General features: G+C 45.7%; 1 protein-coding gene across 4 annotated transcripts in view; it reads left to right on the plus strand.

Moving 5' to 3' along the window:
- The window catches only part of PKHD1 (PKHD1 ciliary IPT domain containing fibrocystin/polyductin), a 248505-nt gene that overhangs the window by 75074 nt on the left and 151247 nt on the right, over positions 1–22184 (plus strand). For all 4 annotated transcript variants that reach the window (XM_060272305.1, XM_035110412.2, XM_060272303.1 and 1 more), the window contains one exon: positions 13806–13962. In XM_060272305.1, the coding sequence (XP_060128288.1) occupies positions 13806–13962 (157 nt within the window). The remainder of the gene's footprint in view (positions 1–13805; positions 13963–22184) is intronic.

Here is a 22184-nt window from a genome sequence, read left to right on the forward strand (position 1 = left end):
CTGTGGTTAAACCACTGAGCCTAGGGCTTGCTGATCAGAAGGTTGGCGGTTCGAATCCCTGTGACGGCGTGAGCTCCCGTTGCTTGGTCCCAGCTCCTGCCAACCTAGCAGTTCGAAAGCACGTCAAAATGCAAGTAGATAAATAGGAACGAAGGTAAACGGCGTTTCCATGTGCTGCTCTGGTTTGCCAGAAGCGGCTTTGTCATGCTGGCCACATGACCTGGAAGCTATACGCCGGCTCCCTCGGCCAATAATGCGAGATGAGCGCGCAACCCCAGAGTCGGTCACGACTGGACCTAATGGTCAGGGGTCCCTTTACCCTTTACCTTTAAAAGGACTATAGAGGGGGGCCATATGAGTTCCCTCCACAAAGTCACCTGCTGCTGCTCTTTTAATTTTGTCAGCTGCTCTTACTGCTAGGCGAAATATTTCTAGTTGACTTCTGGGCGGTGGGGTGCTGGAACTGTAAGCCCTGATTAGTTAAATTTCAAATGTCAGAAGCTCATTAGTGGTGATTTTAGCCAAAGAGGGTGTAGAATCTAAGTTCCTCAAACTGAACTGAGTAAATGGAGAGCATCTATTTTTATGACTTTAGCTCGGCCCTCCTCTCCTTCCCTTACCCTCCTCCTCTGACATGGTATAAACCCATTTCCAGTTATATTTCAGGTAGTAGGTTATGCTCTATTTCCTTTTCTTGGGCTGGTCTAGTTTTTAGGAATTTTTTGAAGGTGGCTTTACAGTCATACCTTGGTTTAAGTACGCCTCGGTTTGAGTACTTTCAGTTTAAGTACTCCGCGGACCCGTCTGGAACGGATTAATCCACTTTCCATTACTTTCAATGGGAAAGTTCGCTTCAGGTTAAGTACGGACTTCCAGAACCATTTACACTCATACTTCGGATTAAGTACACTTCAGGTTGAGTACTCTGGAACGGATTAATCCACTTTCCATTACTTTCAATGGGAAAGTTTGCTTCGGGTTAAGTATGCTTCAGGTTAAGTACTCTGCGGACAATCTGGAACGGATTGATCCACTTTCCATTACTTTCAATGGGAAAGTTCGCTTCAGGCTAAGTACGCTTCAGTTTAAGTACTCTGCGGACCGCCTGGAACGGATTAATCCACTTTCCATTACTTTCAATGGGAAAGTTCGCTTCAGGCTAAGTACGCTTCAGTTTAAGTACTCTGCGGACCGCCTGGAACGGATTAATCCACTTTCCATTACTTTCAATGGGAAAGTTCACTTCAGGTTAAGTACAGACTTCAGGTTAAGTACACTTCAGGTTAAGTACAGACTTACGGAACCAATTGTGTACTTAAACCGAGGTACCACTGTATTTGATTATTACTGCCAGTATTTCTATCCTGCTGCTCCATTTAGAACAACCAAAGTGGCTTGCAGCAAATAAAATAGAATTGACATAGGATCAAATGAAGCAATAAAAAAAACCAGTGCAGCTGTACTAAAACATACACGGGCATTGCTGTGTAATACAGGGATTAAAAGCAGCCGGTTAATGCAACTGCTTGAACACAACAAATCACACATTACAACCCAGCTGAACATGGTTGCTTACCCAGTCTTGGGGTAGGCGGTGACTGTGGCACACCAGGTCCCCTCCCTTTGCAGGAAAAAGGCTTCTCCGTTTTGTGGCTGGCCTCTGGGGATTTCCCATGGCTGGATGCAAAGGAGGGCAGGATAGCCCGCCAAGCCCATCCACCAATCAGGAGGCAGCTATTTAGGCCGGTGCCACCGGTGTTTGGTGCCACAGTTGGCTGAAGAGTATTGCCCTCCCGTTTATGCTGTGCTTTGTGTTTCCAAACTTTTCCTTCAGGGCAATATAATGCCTGCTGTGTTTAATTGTATGCTATCCCTTTCCTTCCTTGCACCACCCAATTGATCTTGCTATGGTTCATTCTGGAGCTGGAAAGGAATTTGCCTGCAAACAGTTTAACCCCGTTTGGAGGTTTTGCCTTCCTCATAACAAACGGCCACAACTTTTGGCGGATAAGGCACTGGGTGGAATCCTTAGCTGAATGTTGGGGTGGAGTGAAGTGGTGCAATGCCCCTATCCCCCAAAGGTGTGATTGCAGGGTACTCCGCTAGAGGAGTCCAGTGGGAAGACTCTGCCCAGAAGCCAGTGTGGGCAGATGGGTCATAGAGCTTCCCAGTGATTGGGTCTGGCAATTAAAAAGTTAGCAACAGTCATTAAAAATTGTAGAATGAGGGAGTTGCCCAAAAGAAGGCATGTTTCTTATACACTTTCTGCATATTAACAGAGCAGAAAGCAGGTCTTCTGGCACTGACCTCAAGGCTAAGTAATTGCTATGGCAGCGGGTGGCTTCTTGGCTTCTGAGGTAACTTAGTCCTAATCCGTTTTCAAGGTCAGTGCCAGGCCTTTAAATGGGACGCAGGTGGCGCTGTGGGTTAAACCACTTAGCCTAGGGCTTGCCGATCAGAAGGTTGGCGGTTTGAATCCCTGCGAAGGGGTGAGCTCCCGTTGCTCGGTCCCAGCTCCTGCCCACCTAGCAGTTCGAAAGCACATCAAAGTGCAAGTACATAAATAGGTACCGCTCCGGCGGGAAGGTAAACGGCGTTTCTGTGTGCTGCTCTGGTTCGCCAGAAGTGGCTTTGTCATGCTGGCCACATGACCCAGAAATTGTACGCTGGCTCCCTCAGCCAATAATGCGAGATGAGCATGCAACCCCAGAGTTGGTCACGACTGGACCTAATGGTCAGGGGTCCCTTTACCTTTACCAGGCCTTTAAATTGAGTCTGGGAAGAAATAGGTAGCCAGTGCAGGTGGAACAAGATCCATGTTCATATGGACACATTTTTTGAGCATCAAAAATATTATCCACATAACATACACAATAAAATAAGACACAAAATTGAAAACAACCATAATGAAGAACTCAGTAAACCCATCAATCATTCAAACCAACCCTGTAGTAGATAAAATCCAGCAATAAAATCCAACATAGGTGGACACAAATTAAAAGCCCGGCAACCAATCCAACAAAATTGAGCCCAGCTACAGAAGCGGAAAAAAATAAGGCCAAATTGCCATTATCCTCCAGAGTCTAAGTAAAATCAATAATGTTAAAAGACATGAAGAGGAGTTAAAAGACTTGGGAAAACAAAACAAAAAAAACTTTCTGCGTGGTGCTGAAAAATAGGTGCACTTTGCACCAATTAAAGTTTCTAACCTGCTCTCAAAAGCAGCCCCATAGCATTGAGGTAAATCACCCTGGAGGTAGACATCTTCAGCACTATCTTCTCCAGAGGAGGCCCAGCAGGTGAAACGGCTGAAGGCTGGTGAAAAGGATCCCTACCACTTGGGCATTCAAGGAAGGTACCCATTCCTCCTCCAGGCAGCATTCACTCAGTACAATAGGCTGCACATCTTAGCTAGATTTTGCCCCCTGCCCCTGCAATCCACTCCTGGAGGAACACCAGACACAGATTTCAGAACTCCCCCTGCCTCCCTAGGGTCAGATGGTGGAAGTGAGAAGTAAAGCTATTTGTTGCCAGCATTTCAACCCAACCCCAAAATGACGTTTCCCAGCGGTTTCATGTAGATGCTCAAAGGCATGAAATGGAAATGCCTTTTAGCATCCAGCTGCCTGCTGGGAGTGATCTTCCAGGAATGTGGGGGAAAACTGAAGAATAGTGCCCTGCAATGCCATCTCTTAAGGCAACAGAAATTATATCATAGTTGGTGGTATTGAAAGTCACTGGAAGATAAACTGCAAAGTCACACTCCTCCTGTCTAAACCAGAGAAATCAGGGCAGTTTCAGATCCAAGACTGTCTGGAGATCTTAAATGAATTCCCCTGCTAGAATCTACTAGGTCCAATGTTTCTGATGCTGGTGGTGTGAGGTTGCTGGAAGAGAGGAAGAAGGAGGATACTCCCCATTGCCTCTCATATCTGCTCTGACCATTTATTCTCCTTGTCAGGAGCAGGGAAGGGAGGAGTCAGAGTGTGTGTTGGCACAGAAGGTGCTATGGATGCCTTAGAGGGTATTGCAAAGGCATGTGGTTTGGAAGTTGTGGGGCTTAGAATCATAGAATTGTAGAGTTGGAAGGGACCCTGCAGGTCACCTCGTCCAACCCTCTGTAATGCTTCCACTCAGCTTCGTCTTGGGCAGGCATAGGCAACCTTCGGCCCTCCAAATGTTTTGGCCTACAACAGGCATCCCCAAACTGTGGCCCTCCAGATGTTTTGGCCTACAACTCCCATGATCCCTAGCTAACAGGACCTGTGGTTGGGGAAGATGGGAATTGTAGTCCAAAACATCTGGAGGGCCGAAGTTTGGGGATGCCTGGCCTACAAGTCCCATGATCCCTAGCTAACAGGACCAGTGGTCAGGGATGATGGGAATTGTAGTCCAAAACATCTGGAGGGCCGAAGGTTGCCTATGCCTGGTCTTGCTTGTACCATCACTACTTCCATATGTTTCCAAAGGTGGCTTATATAAGCTCTGAACTGTCATGCATATGCTAAATGGTTACTGTTTTGTTTCACAAGGACCTCGGGATTTTTTTTGCAACATGAAAATGGAGAATTGGTTCAACTTTGGTTTACTGTGGCGTGCTTAAGGCAAAATACAAGAAAACCCCAGTTAAAAGTCATACAGTAGTTCCGTTCCCAAAGTGAACTCTAAATGTGTTGGACGTAGGAGTTGTATTCTACCATTTCTTTTCACAAGACGACGAGAGCCTGGAGCTATCAGGTGCAAGCCATCAGGTGCTACTGTCAAAATAAGAATGACGTCGAAATGAGTTCATGTGTTGCCTTCTAAACAAGTAAAACCCCACAAGATAAATATAGCACTCTGGACACTTTTCTTGTGGTGGGGCAGTCTCAGTTGGAGTAGGTGTAGCCCAAAGTAGCCCCTGCAAAAAGAGGGGGGGGGAGAAGACACAGATTCACATACAAATTTCATTTGTATGCTAATTTATATGTCTGGATGGAAATTTAGAAATAATTGCTATGATTTAAATAAAAAGACAGTACATCTCACTATGGTGGTGATGACTGTGACTGGATGGCCTGAGTGCCTGCTTAGTCTGCTGTCCAAGTGCTGAGGATGGGCAAAGCGGGTTCTCCTTCATGGAGAGCACATGTTGCGTTGGGGGCAACCATGACATCCCCTGTTGCTGGGCGGGTTAGTATGGATGGCCACCAATCTGATTGGGCACCTCCAATTGTTGCTGGGGAAAGTTTGATGTTGCAAAGTGATTGACTGTTGGAGTGCTATTTAGTCCTTCCACGCAGCATTGAGCTTCCTCTTTTCACTGTGCGCATCGGATCACCCTCGCTATATTTAGGGTTGTTCGTGCTGACCTTGCTATGCCTGTCATGGGGTCATCTGCTTTTGGGGCAGGGGCCTGGTAGGAATTTTTACCATTTGGCTGATTGGCTGGGGCCATTTGGTTTTTGCCTACTGCGTAGCAAATTGTCACAACTTGTAAGGTTGCAGTTAAAGGTAAAGGGAAAGGGACCCCTGACCGTTAAGTCCAGTTGCAGACGACTCTGGGGTTGCGGCACTCATCTTGCTTTACTGGCTGAAGGAGCCGGCGTTCGTCTGCAGACAGTTTTTCCGGGTCATGTGGCCAGCATGATGAAGCTGCTTCTGGTGAACCAGAGCAGCGCACGGAAACGCCGTTTACCTTCCCGCCGGAGCGGTACCTATTTATCTACTTGCACTTTGACATGCTTTTGAACTGCTAGGTTGGCAGGAAGGTTGTGGTTAGGCATTGGTTAATTTTAGTTCGTGGAGGGGTATGGATTGGCTGTGCCAGCCCCTTCAATGCTGCTGCTGCAAGGGTATTCCATTAAAGGAATCCAGGGGCTCTCCATGCTCTTGTCCGACCCCCTGTCAAGGGGCTAGGGCCACACAAGAGCACCTGGGAGCATTTGGGGAGAGGTGAGGGCCTGGCACCCAGCTCTATTCTCTCCCCCAAAATGTTTTCCCTTTCTGACTTCCGCAGGCTTGTGGTTGTCAGTTCTGTTCCTACCTCTAAGTGGGAACAGATAGTCGCGAACCAATGCCTAAGCAACCACTCACATACTGTAATTCAATAAAGTTGTGGCCAAAAATTATGCCAAAAACCAAAACAAAAATTTGGTTTGAACTGTTTCTTTATTTGAGGGTGTCCTGGGGGGTTCTCGACACGCAATATGAAGGCCTCTGCTCTCGCTACATGATGGACAGCTCTTCGGATCCAGAATACTTTTAAACAGAGAACTCTGTAAAGTAGGATACATGGACACCCTAGTGCTGGTTGTTTTTTATAAAAGGCTGTTTACTCACAGCTTTTCTCCTTAAATTTATTTTTTGCTGCTTGGCTTTGTTCAAAATTAAACCTTTTTGACAAGAGAAATCCTGCAAAGCGTTTTATTTCCCATTTTTTGGGGGGCAACTGCTGTGCTTGATCTGAATACTGCAGAGTTTATGCAGCTTACATTATCAGATGGAGGTGACTCTATTTCCTGCATTTATTCTTCCGGACTGAACAGCATTATGCAATTATGCCTGCTTTTAAAACTGTGTATTTTACACGGGATGATTCTGTAACCAGGCCATGATGCATTATGGCAGTGATAATGTATACAGATAAGCCAAAGGAAACATGTTGCCGCTGTGCTAGGACTGAAACAGGATATTGCACTGGAAATGGAATGCTTAGTGCTTGCAAATTAGGCACTCCTTTTTCCTTTTTCTTTTTGCGTTGATGTGGGGCAAAAGGTAAGCCCTTGACAGCCAAGTCTCATATCTAAATAGAAAAGAAGAAGTGCAAAGTCTAATGCTGTCTTGCATGGCGCTGCTCTGTTGAAATGGCTCAGTTTGCACAACATGGTTAGCCATGTTTTCCTGAGATGTGCATGAGCTGGAAGGAGCTGCCATGAACCAGCCACCTCAGATGGAACTATGTACTGGGCTATGCTTTCAGCTGGCAAATACTGTACCTTGGGGTAGAAAATTCCATTGTTTAGCTATACTGTGTGTGAAGAAGCACTTTCTTTTGTTCTGAATCTTCCAGCATGCAGCTTCGTTGAATGGTCCCAAGTTCTATTATTATGAGGCTCAGGCAAGGCAGTCTCGAGCAGGTTGGCTGCCCTGGCGCTGAGGGGCGGAGATCGCTCCGGCGCCCCCGCCCTCGCAGGGCGCAGCATGGTTTCCGTGCGGCTTTGCCGCGTGGCGCCCTGCCTACCGGCCCGCCGCCCTGGTGCACCACGCCACCGGGGGTCTACCTAGAGCCGGCCCTGGGCCCAGGGCTTTTTTTCAGCCAGAACTCACCGGAACTCAGTTTCGGCACCTCTTGGATAGGCTCCATTGCCATTATGAGAGAACAAGGGGGGTGTTCATGGAGAGTTCCGACACCTTTTTTCCTAGAAAAAATAGCACTCTCGCGTGCTCTCTATCCACACCCACCTACCCTCCCTTTCCCTATCGCTGGCACAGGCCTGCCTCCTCTCCTTCCCCTCTAACGGAGAAGAAACCAGGAGGAAAGAGAGAGAGCCTTCCGTAGCACAGCAGAGGCAAGGGGAAGCTGCACACTTTTGTGTGTGTGTATGGTTGTGTATATGCAAGCATGTAATCTCTCTCACAGTCCTGGTTTATCCCGTCCGAAGTCTCTGCGCTCCAAGTCCCAACGGCTGTCCGTGGGGAACATGCGCAGTAGCGCAATCCCACGGACACAGGGACTGGACGCAGAGACACTTGGACTTTATTATATAGGATAACCAGCTATGTCTCTTACTATTGGTCTCTGTTTAGTTATTAGTACCAGCCAGTCACATCACAGAAATTTTTTAATCTTGGTTTCTGAATTCAGGCTTTGCTGTCTATGCAAAGGGGAAGAGTGCGTTAAAGTAAGGATCTTCCACTTTCTTTACAGTCTCACACAACACAGTTTTTTTTATCTTTCCCCACAATGTTCCATTTCATAAATTAATTACCTCTAGGATGGCAAGCCTTACCTCCTGGGTCTCGAAGCTGCTTTATTTGCTTTCATACCGAGTGAATTTTCCCACCCTTCCTCATCCAGGATTTAGATTTCCCTTTTGCTTCTGCCCATGTGCAAAGTAACCTCTTCAGCCCAGGAACTGGCTCATGGTGACCTAGACCTGCTCACTCCCCTCCCCAACTCATCAGCAAGCAGAACTATTTCCACATTGGCTTTGGAGTCTTCCTGCTGCATTTGTAGCTGCCCCTGTCTGAGTAATTAATGATAGCGCTGTTGTTTATGGGCTTGAGTTGCTAACACTCTTGGCTGGAAATGCATTTCTACCTTTGGGGCCTGCTAGTTTTTTGTTTCCAGTCCCACTTCACTGGTCCGGGTCAATATTTTCTGTGTAAATAGATTTATCCAATAATGGCTGGTAGGAGAGTGTGTCATTCATCAGTCCCGTAGCAAACACACTAGACCAACTTCCACGAGAGCCCAGGAGGCTGCACTAGTACAAATTTGAAGAAAATGTTCCTTTTTTCTGTATTGAAGGTACAATCCTGTGGTGTGCTTGATACTGAATGGAAGACTTTGATGCAATAACCACCCCAGTCCTTGAAAGAAAAGGGTCTCATAAACGTCAATGGAGTATTTGTATACACAAGCAAGGCCTAGAATTGGGGCCTAAGCATGAGTTGCTTGAACCAGATACATTCGCACAAACTGTTGTCCTACCCTGTCCCCTGTGAGAAATATTCCCTTGGTTTTATGTGGAATTCTAGGGCACTAGGTATATTAGAGGTGTATCCAGGTGGCAAAATCTCCAACATCAATGGCACTAAACAAAGCAACAGGGGAGCTAATGAGGTTGTCAGTATCCTTCTTGAACTTTGGTGCCCAGAACTGGACACAGTACTCCAGGTGAGGTCTCACCGGAGCAGAATACAGTGGTACTATTACTTCCCTTGATCTAGATGCTATACTCCTGCTTTGGTTTTCGAACACGCCTCAGAATTCAAACATGCCATGCAGCTTCCGCTGAGTGCAATATCCTGAGACCTAGCTGTCAGCTATTTTTGGTTTTCAAACATTTCACAACTCAAACAGTCTTCCGGAACAGATTACGTTCAAAAACCAAAGTACCACTGTATCTCCAAAATTAAAAAGCATGAAGCAGCTCTCACCACGTCATTATGGGAGGGTTTTCAAAGACATGTTGGTAAAAAAGAAGCTATCTGCACCAACTCTGTCCACAATCCCCCTCACCCACAACACTGTGATAATTCCGCCGGAATTTATCTACTTGCACTTTTGATGTGCTTTCGAACTGCTAGGTGGGCAGGAGCTGGGACCAAACAACGAGAGCTCACCCCGTCACAGGGATTCGAACCGCCGACCTTCTGATCAGCAAGCCCTAGGCTCAGTGGTTTAACCACAGCGCCACCTGGGTAGAAGCAAGTAAAACAGACCTGCACAAACTGTGATTCAGCAGGCTAAGGCACCAAGCCTTGCCCCACCGTTGCTCCTGCCTGCCTTAGACTGCACAGAACAGAAAATTCTTGAGCACCAGGCCAAGCAGAACATCAGATTGAGCACAGAACAAGATGCCCAAGCCAGTTATAAAACAATGTTTGAGATAGTGATGACTATGGCAGTGCTTGTTACAAACTGCCTGCTCCAAATACATTTGGAAGGGTTGGCTAGCAGCCTTGCCGCTCCTGGTGAGCATCCTTTATAGATCAGAGCACTGGAAGCCATCAGCATATTTTGTCTGTAATGTATCTGTTGCTTATATTTTCTGTTAAGAGGCCCAAAGGTATACATACGTACTTGGAGAGTGTGGGAGGTTGATGCAGGCATTGCTTCGTCTTTTTAAATTATGGTTCTGTTCGCCTTCCTAATTGCTTCTTTACTAGGAAATCGCTTTTTCAAAAGGCATTTCCCTAAGAGCTAAAGATAATCAACTTTTGTTTGTTTCTGTAAATATTTTTGTGTCCTTAAGGAAATAATAATTTCTATTGTAGCAAGAATGTGGTGGTGGCCACTCCTCTAGGAAGAATTAGAGCAGATGGCTGTGAATACATTCCTTGAAAAAAAAAGGCAACTTGGCAACAAAAATGAAGCCAATTCCCGCCCCCTCCCCCTCTTTTGACATCTCTGAAGATGTGATTTTGCTTCCCTTCAGGTGGGTAAGGGGAGGGCTAGGGGAAAGCAAATCTCTCTGGTGTATTAATCTGAGGAGCTGTCAAGAGTTCACAGCCTGGAAAGTACGCACCGTGTATTCCATCACTGAAATTAAGTGTTCTGAAAGGTGGAGCTGGAGTCCTGGGTCTCTGGCATGGGGAAATATATACACTGCATTCCATCACTTAAAATGTTAACCTTGTCCCTCACTGGTGACTGGGAACAGGAACGCTTGCTCCATGCTTGCTAGTTAAATGGCAATCTGTCAGTGCAACAGGGACGGCAGGGAGGCTGCGCTGTGTTATGTCAGTCTCTGTGATTTGGCTTTAATGTTCCGTAGTTTCACTTGTTTGCTCTTGCAAGGCCGGGCGAGGGAGTAGTAATATATATATTACTTAAAGATTTCCCATTGCCCCAACAACTTTGTCCCTCCTGCTGTGGACCAGCGCTAATTGCAGGGAAAAACAGAGTGCTTCAAAAACTTATCTAGCCTAGGCTATAAAGATGGTCCAGCAAGTGTGGCGCTAGTTGGAGTAAATAGTTTCTTTATTCTTTTTATTCAATAAGGTTGTATATCACTCTACTAAGGTTCTAGATCCTATTGATTTCAGGAGTGTGCATGTGTGAAAGAAGGTTTCATGTGTTTGCTCTCAGAAATAATAATAATAATAATAATAATAATAATAATAATAATAATAATAATATATTATTTATACCCTGCCCATCTGGCTGGGTTTCCCCAGCCACTCTGGGCGGCTTACAACAAAAATGAAATAAAATAATCTATTAAACATTAAAAGCCTCCCTAAACAGATGTCTTCTAAAAATCTGGTAGCTGTTTTTTTCTTTGACATCTGATGGGAGGGCGTTCCACAGGGCGGGCGCCACCACCGAGAAGGCCCTCTGCCTGGTTCCCTGCAACTTAGCTTCTCGCAACGAGGGAACCGCCAGAAGGCCCTCGGTACTGGACCTCAGTGTCTGGGCAGAACAATGGGGGTGGAGACGCTCCTTCAGGTTTACATCTGCAAAATGTAGACAATGCAATGCTCTTTCGCCGTAAAGAATTAGGGTTTGCAGGAAATGTTATGTGACAAATAAATGGCACAGAACATCCATCTGTAATGTCCCTTATGATCCATGACATCTACACTGAAAGTCCTTGCATCTATATTGAGAGTAGGGTCTTTACTATTTTAAGTTTTTTAAATGGAGGGTCCCTCCTAGCCTGGGCTGGTGTTCATTTCCTTAGGCATGTCTGAGCTGATATTTTTAATCAGTGTTCCCCAGGTCAAGACTAGGCTTTATCATGAAGCTACATGAAACAATCATTTCAGTCAGCAGTATTCCAGAAATGGCACCCATTTTCTTATTTTTGACACCTGTTAATCTACTAATGAGATGCCCTCCAAATATTGGGAATGCAAATGGCCCAGAGACATACCAGGCTTTGACTACTGAGCAATTTTCTGCATTGCACCTGTTGCCTTTGGACAGTGTTACTGAGGATGATGACAGATATGTACCTCGCCCTTGTTGAGTTCAGCTGTCTCCGTCTTGTACAGGCAGTACCCTCTTACAGACTTCTTCCAAAAGTGTAGTTCTGTGGGTTTGCAGCTGCTTTTCGCTCCCTCTTCATGCTTGCTTCAGCTGTGCAGGTATGAATGTGTAGAGGACACACTCTCAGACTTGCACAAAAATCTTCACTCCATGTCCATTCCCAGAGCGTCCCACAGAGACAGCGGACTCAACGTAGCTTCGCCTGGCCCTATAGGGTTTCTAATCAACCAGTTGTATCGTGGCTCCTCCCATCTTATTTATATCAATTCTCTGGGGAAACGGGGAATAGGGCTTCTTGATTTAGATGCAATCTGGGTGATGAGGACTTTCAGTCCTGTTGTATGTGGCAACAATTGCTGCTTGGACAGAGCCCCACCAAGCAACTACTTTCGTTTCATTTACGTTAGCTTGGAAGTTTGCTATCACTTGGTGGGTTTTATAAACATGCAGATTGGTGTGAGGGGGCTGGAAGGGGACAATTTCCCCATGTGCTGCTATAGGGGTTCACCCCACAATCCCAATCCAATTCTGGTGTGTGGGGGAGGGAGCGGGGGTGGGGGTGGAAATAACCGACAGGAATCAGAAGTTGAAACCAACTCTCAGTAATATTTAGGATAAACAAAAGCACCCCTTCATCCAGTATTTTACTAAACACTAGAAAGAAATAGGATTACATGTTATTTAGTAACTAGCAATTGTTAGGTGATGTTCTCAAACTTTTCCACATCACCCACAATGCAATTTTGAAGATGATTTGCAGACTTTATGCTTCTCAGTTGTGGCTTCTCCTAATTTAGCTTCTCCCTACTTAGCCCATTTCCCTCTCCGCTGAGCAGAAAGTAACAGCCCTTGCGATATTTGAAGATGGCTGTCATATCTACTCTCAGCCTCCTCTTATCTAGGCTGAACATACCCAGCTCCCCTAACCATAGCTGCCAAGTTTTCCCTTTTCTCGCGAGGAAGCCTATTCAGCATAAGGGAAAATCCCTTTAAAAAAGGGATAACTTGGCAGCTATGCCCCTAACTGCTCCTCATAAGACTTGGTTTCCAGACCCTTGATTATCTTGGTTGCTCTCCTCTGCACACCTTCCAGCTTGTCAATTTCCTTCTTAAATTGAGGTGCCCAGAATTTGACACAGGACCCCAGGTGTGGTTTGGTGGAATAGAACAGGCCTATGACTTCCCTTGATCTTGACAGTCTACTGTACTAAATTCCGTATTTTTAGGTTGTGAACCACCCAGTGATCTTTAGGTAATGGGAAGTATACAAATGTAAATAAAAATGATAATAATACTTCTGTAGATGCAATCTAGAATAGCATTAGCTTTTTTGCAGTTGCACCACACTGCTGACTCATGTTAAGCTTGTGGTCTTCTAAGACCCCTAGATCACTTTCACATGCGTTACTGGCAAGCGTTACTGGAATTGTTAAGATTCCACCCCTAACACACCTAAAATGTGATTTTCTTTAAAAAAGCAAAATATATTGCCCTCAAGTGGACATCAAAGGAACAGACGGCAAATATTGCCATAATCCCACCCACTCCTCTTCCTCCTCCTCCTCCTAGGCTGAAGCCTTTACAGACTAGGCTGAATGGAGGTACTGACTCGCCTGGGTGGGGGCTGGGGGGAAGAGGGAGTTGGGGGATTCACAGGGATGAGCCGGGCGGGGGGAGGAAGGAACAGAATAGGTCATGGATCCGGACAGGGTGGGGGCAGTCACTGCAACGCGTGGCAGGGCCAGCTAGTAGAATAATAGAACTGTAGAGTTGGATGGGACCACGAACATCATCTTGGGCAATCTCCTGCAACACAGGAATCTTTTGCCCAGTGATTTCCTTCTAGAAAAAAGGTGCCAGTACTCTGTACCTTTGAGTACCCCCAGAAAAAAGCACTGCTTTCACCCAATGTGGGGCTCGAACCCCACGGCCTTGAGATTAAGAATCTTACACTCATACTTCTTCCCTTGGCCTTGACTTTATGACTGCATCAGCTGGAGGACAGGGCGCGCCAAAGAAACATCCCACGATCTACCTAGCGGAACATGTTTTCTCCCCAAAAAGTTTGCATTGCTAACCTTTTTGCTTTCTGTTTTATTTTTAGAGCACCCTCCCTCTTAAATTTTGTGGATTCTGGTCAAAGAACACCAGTTGGCTTACTGGGTACCAACCACAAGATGGCGATAACGTCACAGTAGAAAGAGGCCAGACTTTGTTCTTGGATACAAGCACAAGCATCCTTAACTTGCTTCATGTCAAAGGTCTGAGCAAATTCCGTCCTCTCCTCTCCTGCCCCCCCCACCACATATGAAGGAAATTGCATCTATTCATTTGCTTTATTCTGTTGCTTTATTAACACTTCAACCTCTTATTTTCTGTGTGTGATTGTTCAGTTCTGCTCGAGGGGCGAGATACTTTCCTGGTTTGTTTCACTATACACCTGCACACGAAGCAGTAACAACGGCAATGGTCTCGCTAAGAAGCTGCCGCTGAGTCGAGTGTGCAGAATTCATGTTGAAACCTAAAAATAAATAAACTTAAGGAAGTTCATGTGGGGAAAGTTTCCTCTCTTCTCCATGCCACCCCTGAAAAGCTTCTCTAGGGGGCAAGGGGGCTTTTCTGACCAATGTGGCACTGGGCAAAGGAAAGGAAGCCTTCTTCCAGGAATTTCCTTAAGTTACACTTATTTTAAGATCCAAGGCATGGCCCTCTTAAGCATATCCGGCGCTGCGGTGCAAAGATCCCTCCGGTGCGCCCCCCCCCTTTCCCAAGGTTGTCCACCTTTTTTTTAAGGGAGGATGGTGCTGCCAGCAGGGCTGGAGGAGGTGGGCAGCGGCTGGAGGGCGACTCCTCTAGTGGGACTCCTTTAGCGGAGGCTGGACGCGGCACCTCTCGGCTCAGCTGGCAGCTTTGTGCCGCGGTGGCCATGGCAGACGGAGGCTCCGGGTGCAGTGCTGCTTCGGCGTGGCATGGCGAGGGCGGCGAGTTGATGCTGGGAGGCACCACATCTAGCCTCCGCCTCTTCCCTGGCGCCCTCCAGAACTTGGCGCCCCCACGCCACTAACCTCCATCGGTAAGATGCCCCTAATCCAAGGCTATGCGTTTCTAGAATTGTATAATGCTACTATTACGGTGGCTTAGCACCATCTACATGCATGATATTCTAATCTAAAATAGGTAAAGGTACCCCTGACTGTTAAGTCCAGTCGTGTCTGACTCTGGGGTTGCGTGCTCATCTCGCTCTATAGGCCGAGGGAGCTGGCGTTTGTCCGCAGACAGCTTCTGGGTCATGTGGCCAGCATGACTAAGCCACTTCTGGCAAACCAGAGCAGCGCACGGAAACGCCGTTTACCTTCCCGCCGGAGCGGTCCCTATTTATCTACTTGCACTTGACGTGCTTTCGAACTGCTAGGTGGGCAGGAGCTGGGACCGAACAATGGGAGCTCACCCCGTCACGGGGATTCGAACTGCTGACCTTCTGATCGGCAAGCCCTAGGCTCTGTGGTTTAGACCATACCACCACCCGCGTCCCAATCTAAAATAGGATCAGGTAAGCAACAGGGGAATGGAAGTAAGGGGAAGAATGTGTGATTGTTTCAATTGCAATGGTCTCTGGCATAGTGGCAGTTGAGAACAGGGACTAGCAGCAGCGGGTGAGGGAGAAGCAGATCCAGTGGGAAAAGGAGAAGGTGGGAGAGAGAAAGCGAGTTGGTGCCACCATGGGAGAAATGTCTAAAGAATAATCAGGAGTCCAAGCAGTCAGAGTGAGCACAGGCTCTTTGGGGGCCTTTAGCACTTGCTGGGGTCCTCCTCCTCCTCCTCCTCCTCCTCCTCCTCCTCCTCCTCCTCCTCCTCTATTAAATTTGTATACCGCCCTTCATCCAACGTTCACAGCATAAAAATACAAAACGAGAACACAAAATACACAGTAAAACAGAAACAAACCAAAAAGCCCACTCCTGCAGTGTGGCTATGCCTTGAGGTGGGAGAGGCCACAGAGGAGCAAAGGTGTTACACCCGAGCGCATACACAAGCTCTTACTGCCTGTGCTCCTGGCTGAAATGATGTTGCCTAGAGCAGAAGGAGCTGGTTTGATATGAACTGTTGCATTTCTCATTGGACCTGGTTGTGCTTCTCAGAGAACGGCTCCAGTTCACACACGTCCAGCAACGTGTGCTGTGTAAAAAGGCAACGGTGGTGTGTGTGCATGTTCTAAAACGTATCTGGAAGGTGAGGAAACTCTGCCTTGCTCTGCACTGCTGCATGCCGGAAGAATTAAAAGGTTGGAGCAAGACCAGGGAGACCCCAATTCAAATCGTCACTCAGTCACAAACAGTGGCGGACCTTCTCCCACCAACCCCTACCATTGTCCACGCTTATGAGAATAGCTGTGCCAAACATATGGAGGTCACCACATTGTCTACCCTTGGGGTGGGTGAGCAGGGGGCAGGGATGAATGCGTGACAGACGCAGCCTGGATCTACTGATCACACTGATCCACAAAAGAAAAGCTAAGAAAAATAATGTTATATAGCTCTCAATGCAATTTCCCATTGACTGCTGCACAGCGCCCCCTGGTGTTACATTTCTAAAACGCATTTATAACGTCATAACTCACCAGTATAGATTAGTCCATAATCAAAATGCAGGTAGTCCATTATGCATTGAATGTTAATAGAATCAAACCAGTGGCTTCCATGACAAGCGCTTGAACAGCACATTTAACCCAGCAGTGGAGTGTCGTATTTGGAGGAAGCATTGCCTCCATGATTTCTCTTACATCACTACAAATAAAGGGGAGTAGAAAATTTTCTTTTTAAAAACTTCTTTACCTTCTGTTTATATGTTGTATCTAGGATTGTCGTAGTCTTGGAAAAGCTATGTACATAGGGGAAATACCTGTTCGCCATTCAGATGGAATTCAGTTGGTATAGGAAGAAAATCCCATCGAATATCAATTGCTTGATTTTCAGTACCTTTGAGCTTTGTAAATTCTGGTTTGTGACTCAGTACAGGATGCACACATCTATTTCTAGACCTGCTAAGGATGAGGCAACAGCTTGCACATGAGATTCCTACAGCTCTTATTAGCCAACAAAGTTGATTACCGTATATGCATCTTTGGCAGTTGCTAAGATTCATCCTAGCCTTCTTAGGGTTAGCTCTGGTGCATAGCTGCCAAGTTATCCCTTTTTTAAAGGGATTTTCCCTTATGCTGAATAGGCTTCCTCGCGAGAAAAAGGAAAACTTGGCAGCTATGCTCTGGTGCATCAGTGAAAGTTAATCCTAGCTCTGTTAACAAAAGAAATTGCATTTCACTTCTGCAAAGCTTTAGCAAAATGGTTGATCAGTACATTTCCTCTACTTGTACAATGGAGCTGAGCGGCCTAAGAAGTGGCACAGGTGGAGTTTAATAAGAGCTTTGGTGTGATTTCTTGATTTCTTGATTTCTCATTGCTCATAACCCAATGACTGGCAGTGAAATGGGTAAACTGTGCGGTTGAGACAACATCACTCATGTACTAACTCATTTGCAGGTGCAAATTGTCACTTGATGTTGCAGTCATCAGTTCGTTCTCAGAATATTGAAGCCCTTAAATTTTCTAGGAACTCTCCAAAACAATTACAGCTTTGTTGTGCTAGATGTTGTATGCAGATTCTTAGATACCACCTTTGCCAGGTAATCTACTCCACACATGGGAAGTGTGGATTGATGGTTGCCTTAATTCACCTCATTTCTTACCACCCCTGCATTTCATTCCTCCAGATCTTGAAATGTAGTACCTTCATTAGCCAATCGGTTTACTGTATTGGCTTTTCAAATATGGACACTGATTTATCACTTCTTCCCATAGCAGCTGCTTGCAGAGGAAGTTGCAGAGCAGGTCCTGTGTATAATAACCAGCCAGGTTGTTTTAGCTTTAACGTTTCAATTGAAATTAGAAATAGTCCTGGACCTCTACAGATCAGATGTCATAAATATGCGCTGTGGTCTAAACCACTGAGCTTCTGGGATTTTCTGAAGGTTGACGGTTTGAATTCATGCGATGGGGTGAGCTCCCATTGCTTGCCGACCCAGCTCCTGCCAACCTAGCAGTTCAAAAGCATACCAGCACAAGTAGATAAATAGGTACCACTGCGGCGGGAAGGTAAACGGTGTTTCCATGCGCTCTGGCTTCTGTCACGGTGTTCCGTTGCACCAGAAGTGTTTAGTCATGCTGGCCACATGAGCCAGAAAGCTGTCTGCTGGCCTGTCATGCTGGCCTGAAAGCAGAGATGAATTCAACTGGACTTAACTGTCCAGGGGCCCTTTACCTTACTTTACCTTTTTACCTGTTTCCAAATACTGAAGGGTTTCTTGAATTCAAATAATGATGTTGCCTGAGTAACTGCTTAAACAATTGGGGAGACAAGGAAGTGATTGCTCGCTATGACCCATTGCAGGACTGCTGTTTCTTATCTCTCTGAAGGCCATACAAATAAATTATTTATGTAATACATAGGGTGCCCCCTCCCCCAATATACAGAATGCCCACTGTCATTAATGCAGTTCCAGAGCAAGCACAAATGCCTGCATGTTATGGTCATAACCTTTCCTCCTCTCTGGCATTTTATTTCCTTTGGCACACCGAGCCACATTTGACTAGCCACACTGAATGCAATGCTGTTTCATTTCTGTGCATGTGGAGCAGTTTTCCTCCAGAAGAGATGCCTTATTCGAGCTGCTGATTCAATCCCCCTCGCTTGGCACTGGTACTGTCAGGAAGGAGTCCAAGCAGCTTGCAAGGGAGCCCATGCCATCTGAACAGATGGGCACACATGCAGATGGCCAAGAAACATGGACATCAGTTTGGGGAGTTGATTTCTGACGGAGAGTGTTCAAGCATCTGCCTGTGTATAGCACAGAGTGGGAGGAAGGCTTTGATCCAGAAAAGTGCTTTCATACACTGCTTGACTTTAAGCACACATGGAGTTCTATGAATTCTAATGGGAGACCTGCATATTAAAAATCCAGCACCTGTTTAAATGCCTTGCTTAACTGGGACTGGAATTGGTATCCCCAGTGTGCTGTGGATCTGCAGTTGATGAAAAAACAGGTTTAACGCAAGCTGGATAAATGTAATGCAAAAATTGCTATATAGTGCATGCAAGAAAGTCACAAAGTTATAGCTAATGACAAAAGTATGGTACTGATGTCATGATCCTCCTGTCCTGAATTTCTCATCTACATTATTATTATTATTATTTTATTTATTAATTATTACGGTCGAGGACCAGCTCTTAGAAGTAAAATGAAATAAAAAATAAAAATAAAACGGATCCCTTTGAAAAAACAGTTTCCAGGAGCATAATGTATAAAAGTGGCTTTGAACAAGATTTAAAAGAAGATTATTAATTATATAACAATGCTAAAAGTTTAACCCTTAAAATAGTGGCTGCAGAAAGCTGAGCCTAGCTCGCTCGGGGTGCCATTGAGGGAAAAAATCAGACGGGCTGGGAAGAAAGTCTGTGTCTGCATATCTGGGCACAGAATCTGGCGACCGTCCTGGTTATTTTCAGGTCTTTGCCTAGCAAGAGCAGGTTGTATAATTGCTTTTCCGGGAGGCTTGCTAAGCTCACCGGTATGGGATCCAGGATCTCCCTTCGAGCTTCTTCATATAGGGGGCATCTGAAGAACAAATGCCATCTACATTATTTTTTTTACTTTCCTTGAAATTCATATCGCTGGCCTCAAACACCCACCCAGGAATTTCACCAGTCTTTTCTGAAACCATCCTCTCTTTTCGTTATCACAACAGCAAACCTCCAAAGGTTTAAGTCTTGCTAACTGTTAGATAGGCTTTCCTGGCTTTTCTTTACCTTTACCTCTGTGGGACTCTCCCCTAGGTAACATTAACTTTGTTATATTTTGAGTACAGCAAAAGCACACGGTTGCTACACGTGGCTTTGTGTAGTCTCTCGTGTCCAATAGAAGTATGCAATCTTAACAGTGATGCCAGTTCAGGAGAAAGTCGCAAGTGATATGTAGCAGAAATAAAACAAAAAAATCCCAGGAAAGAAGGAATGGCTGAGTGGCCCCTTGTGCTATATACCTACAAGGCTAGCATGTTCCCTGGCCGATTTTCATTTACATTTCACAGGCTTTTGCAGCATAGCCTCCTCTTGGGAGCAACTAAGTTCTTTCTTTTTAAAAGGGGGAATGTCTGGGAGTAGAGACTAAAGTTTATTTGAGATGACTGGTGATTTTGATGGTTTCTCAAAGCATCCATCAGCCTCAAGATGTTTCTCTTTACCTTCCTCGTATGAGGGGAAGAGTGCGTTGGGAAAATGTCTCTCTTGTAACTATATAGAAGTGATTATTTTTGGTATAATTGTATTTATTTTGCTTGGTAAGAAGGCCATCATTGCTATAGTTCATTGATATTTTTTACAGAATTACCCTAAGGTCATATGTAAGATATTCCTTGCTTTCTTGGCGAGCCAGAACAAACAGGAGAAAAGCTGGAGCCCAAACACTTGCTTGAGTAATATTCATTCTTTTCTGCTCTTAGAAAAGGGGTCAAGTGCTATGAAAGCAAGAAAGAGCGGCAGCTTAAAAACAAGGAAAAAACCAGCCCTGTAAGGCAGTAGCTGCACATTCATTTTGTACTAACAGAGTGCAGGAAGGGATGGGTTCAGAGAACTAGCAGTTAAGACATAGTTGGACCCAAATGCTTGTAAACTTTGAAAGTGTTATAATTAAATCAGGCAAGGGGTTTGAATTTAATCCTTCCCAGTCATTTCTTTTCCTTTTTCCTTATGTTTATTCATTTGGCACTCTGGCTCTTAATAAGTGGCTGGATTTTCAAAAAACCACAAAATTTACGGCAATGAGGGAAAGCAGTGTTCCCTTCTTTTAAAGTGGAATAGAACTTTGAGCATCACCTGAAAAGTAGGCTTGCATTCATCACATACATTGACAATGGTTGTATGGGCTCTATATTCCCCCCCCCCCATATAGCTTCAAACACTTTCAGTTTTCTTTTCTTACAAAACTGTGTTTTAGTCATAGTGGTATGAACACTTTAGCATAGGGTTTTCACATGTTTTCTCCCGTAGCCTTCCTCCCACCTGTCTGAGATTCACACTGGCTCACACATAGGGCTTGCTGATCAGAAGGTCAGCGGTTCGAATCCCTGCGATGGGGTGAGCTCCCGTTGTTTGGTCCCAGCTCCGGCCCACCTAGCAGTTCGAAAGCACATCAAAAGTGCAAGTAGATAAATAGGGACCGCTCCGGCGGGAAGGTAAACGGCGTTTCCGTGCGCTGCTCTGGTTCGCCAGAAGCGGCTTAGCCATGCTGGCCACATGACCCGGATGCTGCCTGCGGACAAATGCCAGCTCCCACGGCCTATAGAGCGAGATGAGCGTCGCAACCCCAGAGTCGGACACGACTGGACCTGATGGTCAGGGGCCCTTTACCTTTACTGAAAGAAAAGGATTGCTGGTAGCCTCTTTCAAGATTAATAGCAGCATATCACTGGATCCCATCACCTCCTGGCAAATAGAAGGGGAAGAAATGGAGGCAGTGAGAGATTTTACTTTCTTGGGCTCCTTGATCACTGCAGATGGCGACAGCAGTCACGAAATTAAAAGACGCTTGCTTCTTGGGAGAAAAGCAATGACAAACCTAGACAGCATCTTAAAAAGCAGAGACATCACCTTGCCTACAAAGGTCCGTATAGTTAAAGCTATGGTTTTCCCAGTAGTGATGTATGGAAGTGAGAGCTGGACCATAAAGAAGGCTGATCGCCGAAGAATTGATGCTTTTGAATTATGGTGCTGGAGGAGACTCTTGAGAGTCCCATGGACTGCAAGAAGATCAAACCTATCCATTCTTAAGGAAATCAGCCCTGAGTGCTCCCTGGAAGGACAGATCGTGAAGCTGAGGCTCCAATACTTTGGCCACCTCATGAGAAGAGATGACTCCCTGGAAAAGACCCTGATGTTGGGAAAGATGGAGGGCACAAGGAGAAGGGGACGACAGAGGACGAGATGGTTGGACTCTGTTCTCGAAGCTACGAACATGAGTTTGACCAAACTGCGGGAGGCAGTGCAAGACAGGAGTGCCTGGCGTGCTATGGTCCATGGGGTCACGAAGAGTCGGACACGACTAAACGACTAAAGAACAACAATCACTGGATATCATTTTTAGTTGGGCCAAAAGGTCACTCATATATTCCAGTAGTAAATCTAATTGGTTTGCTTTCTGTTCTAATTATATATAGGCTACAAAATTCTCCTCAGAATGCAAATAAAGCATTTGATCTGTGCTGCTCATGTCCATATCGGCTTGCAATTCTTCATGTTCATATTGGACACACACACACACCCTTTAGTCTAACCTGAAATAGCACTCTGGCTATTTTTCAGTGCAGTAAAATGATGACTTGGCTCTGTATAACCTATAGTATCCGATATGGAATTGACCGGCCTCAAATGATGA

Source organism: Zootoca vivipara, chromosome 3 (genome assembly GCF_963506605.1).
Source record: "Zootoca vivipara chromosome 3, rZooViv1.1, whole genome shotgun sequence".
In the NCBI taxonomy this organism is placed as follows: Eukaryota; Metazoa; Chordata; class Lepidosauria; order Squamata; family Lacertidae; genus Zootoca; species Zootoca vivipara.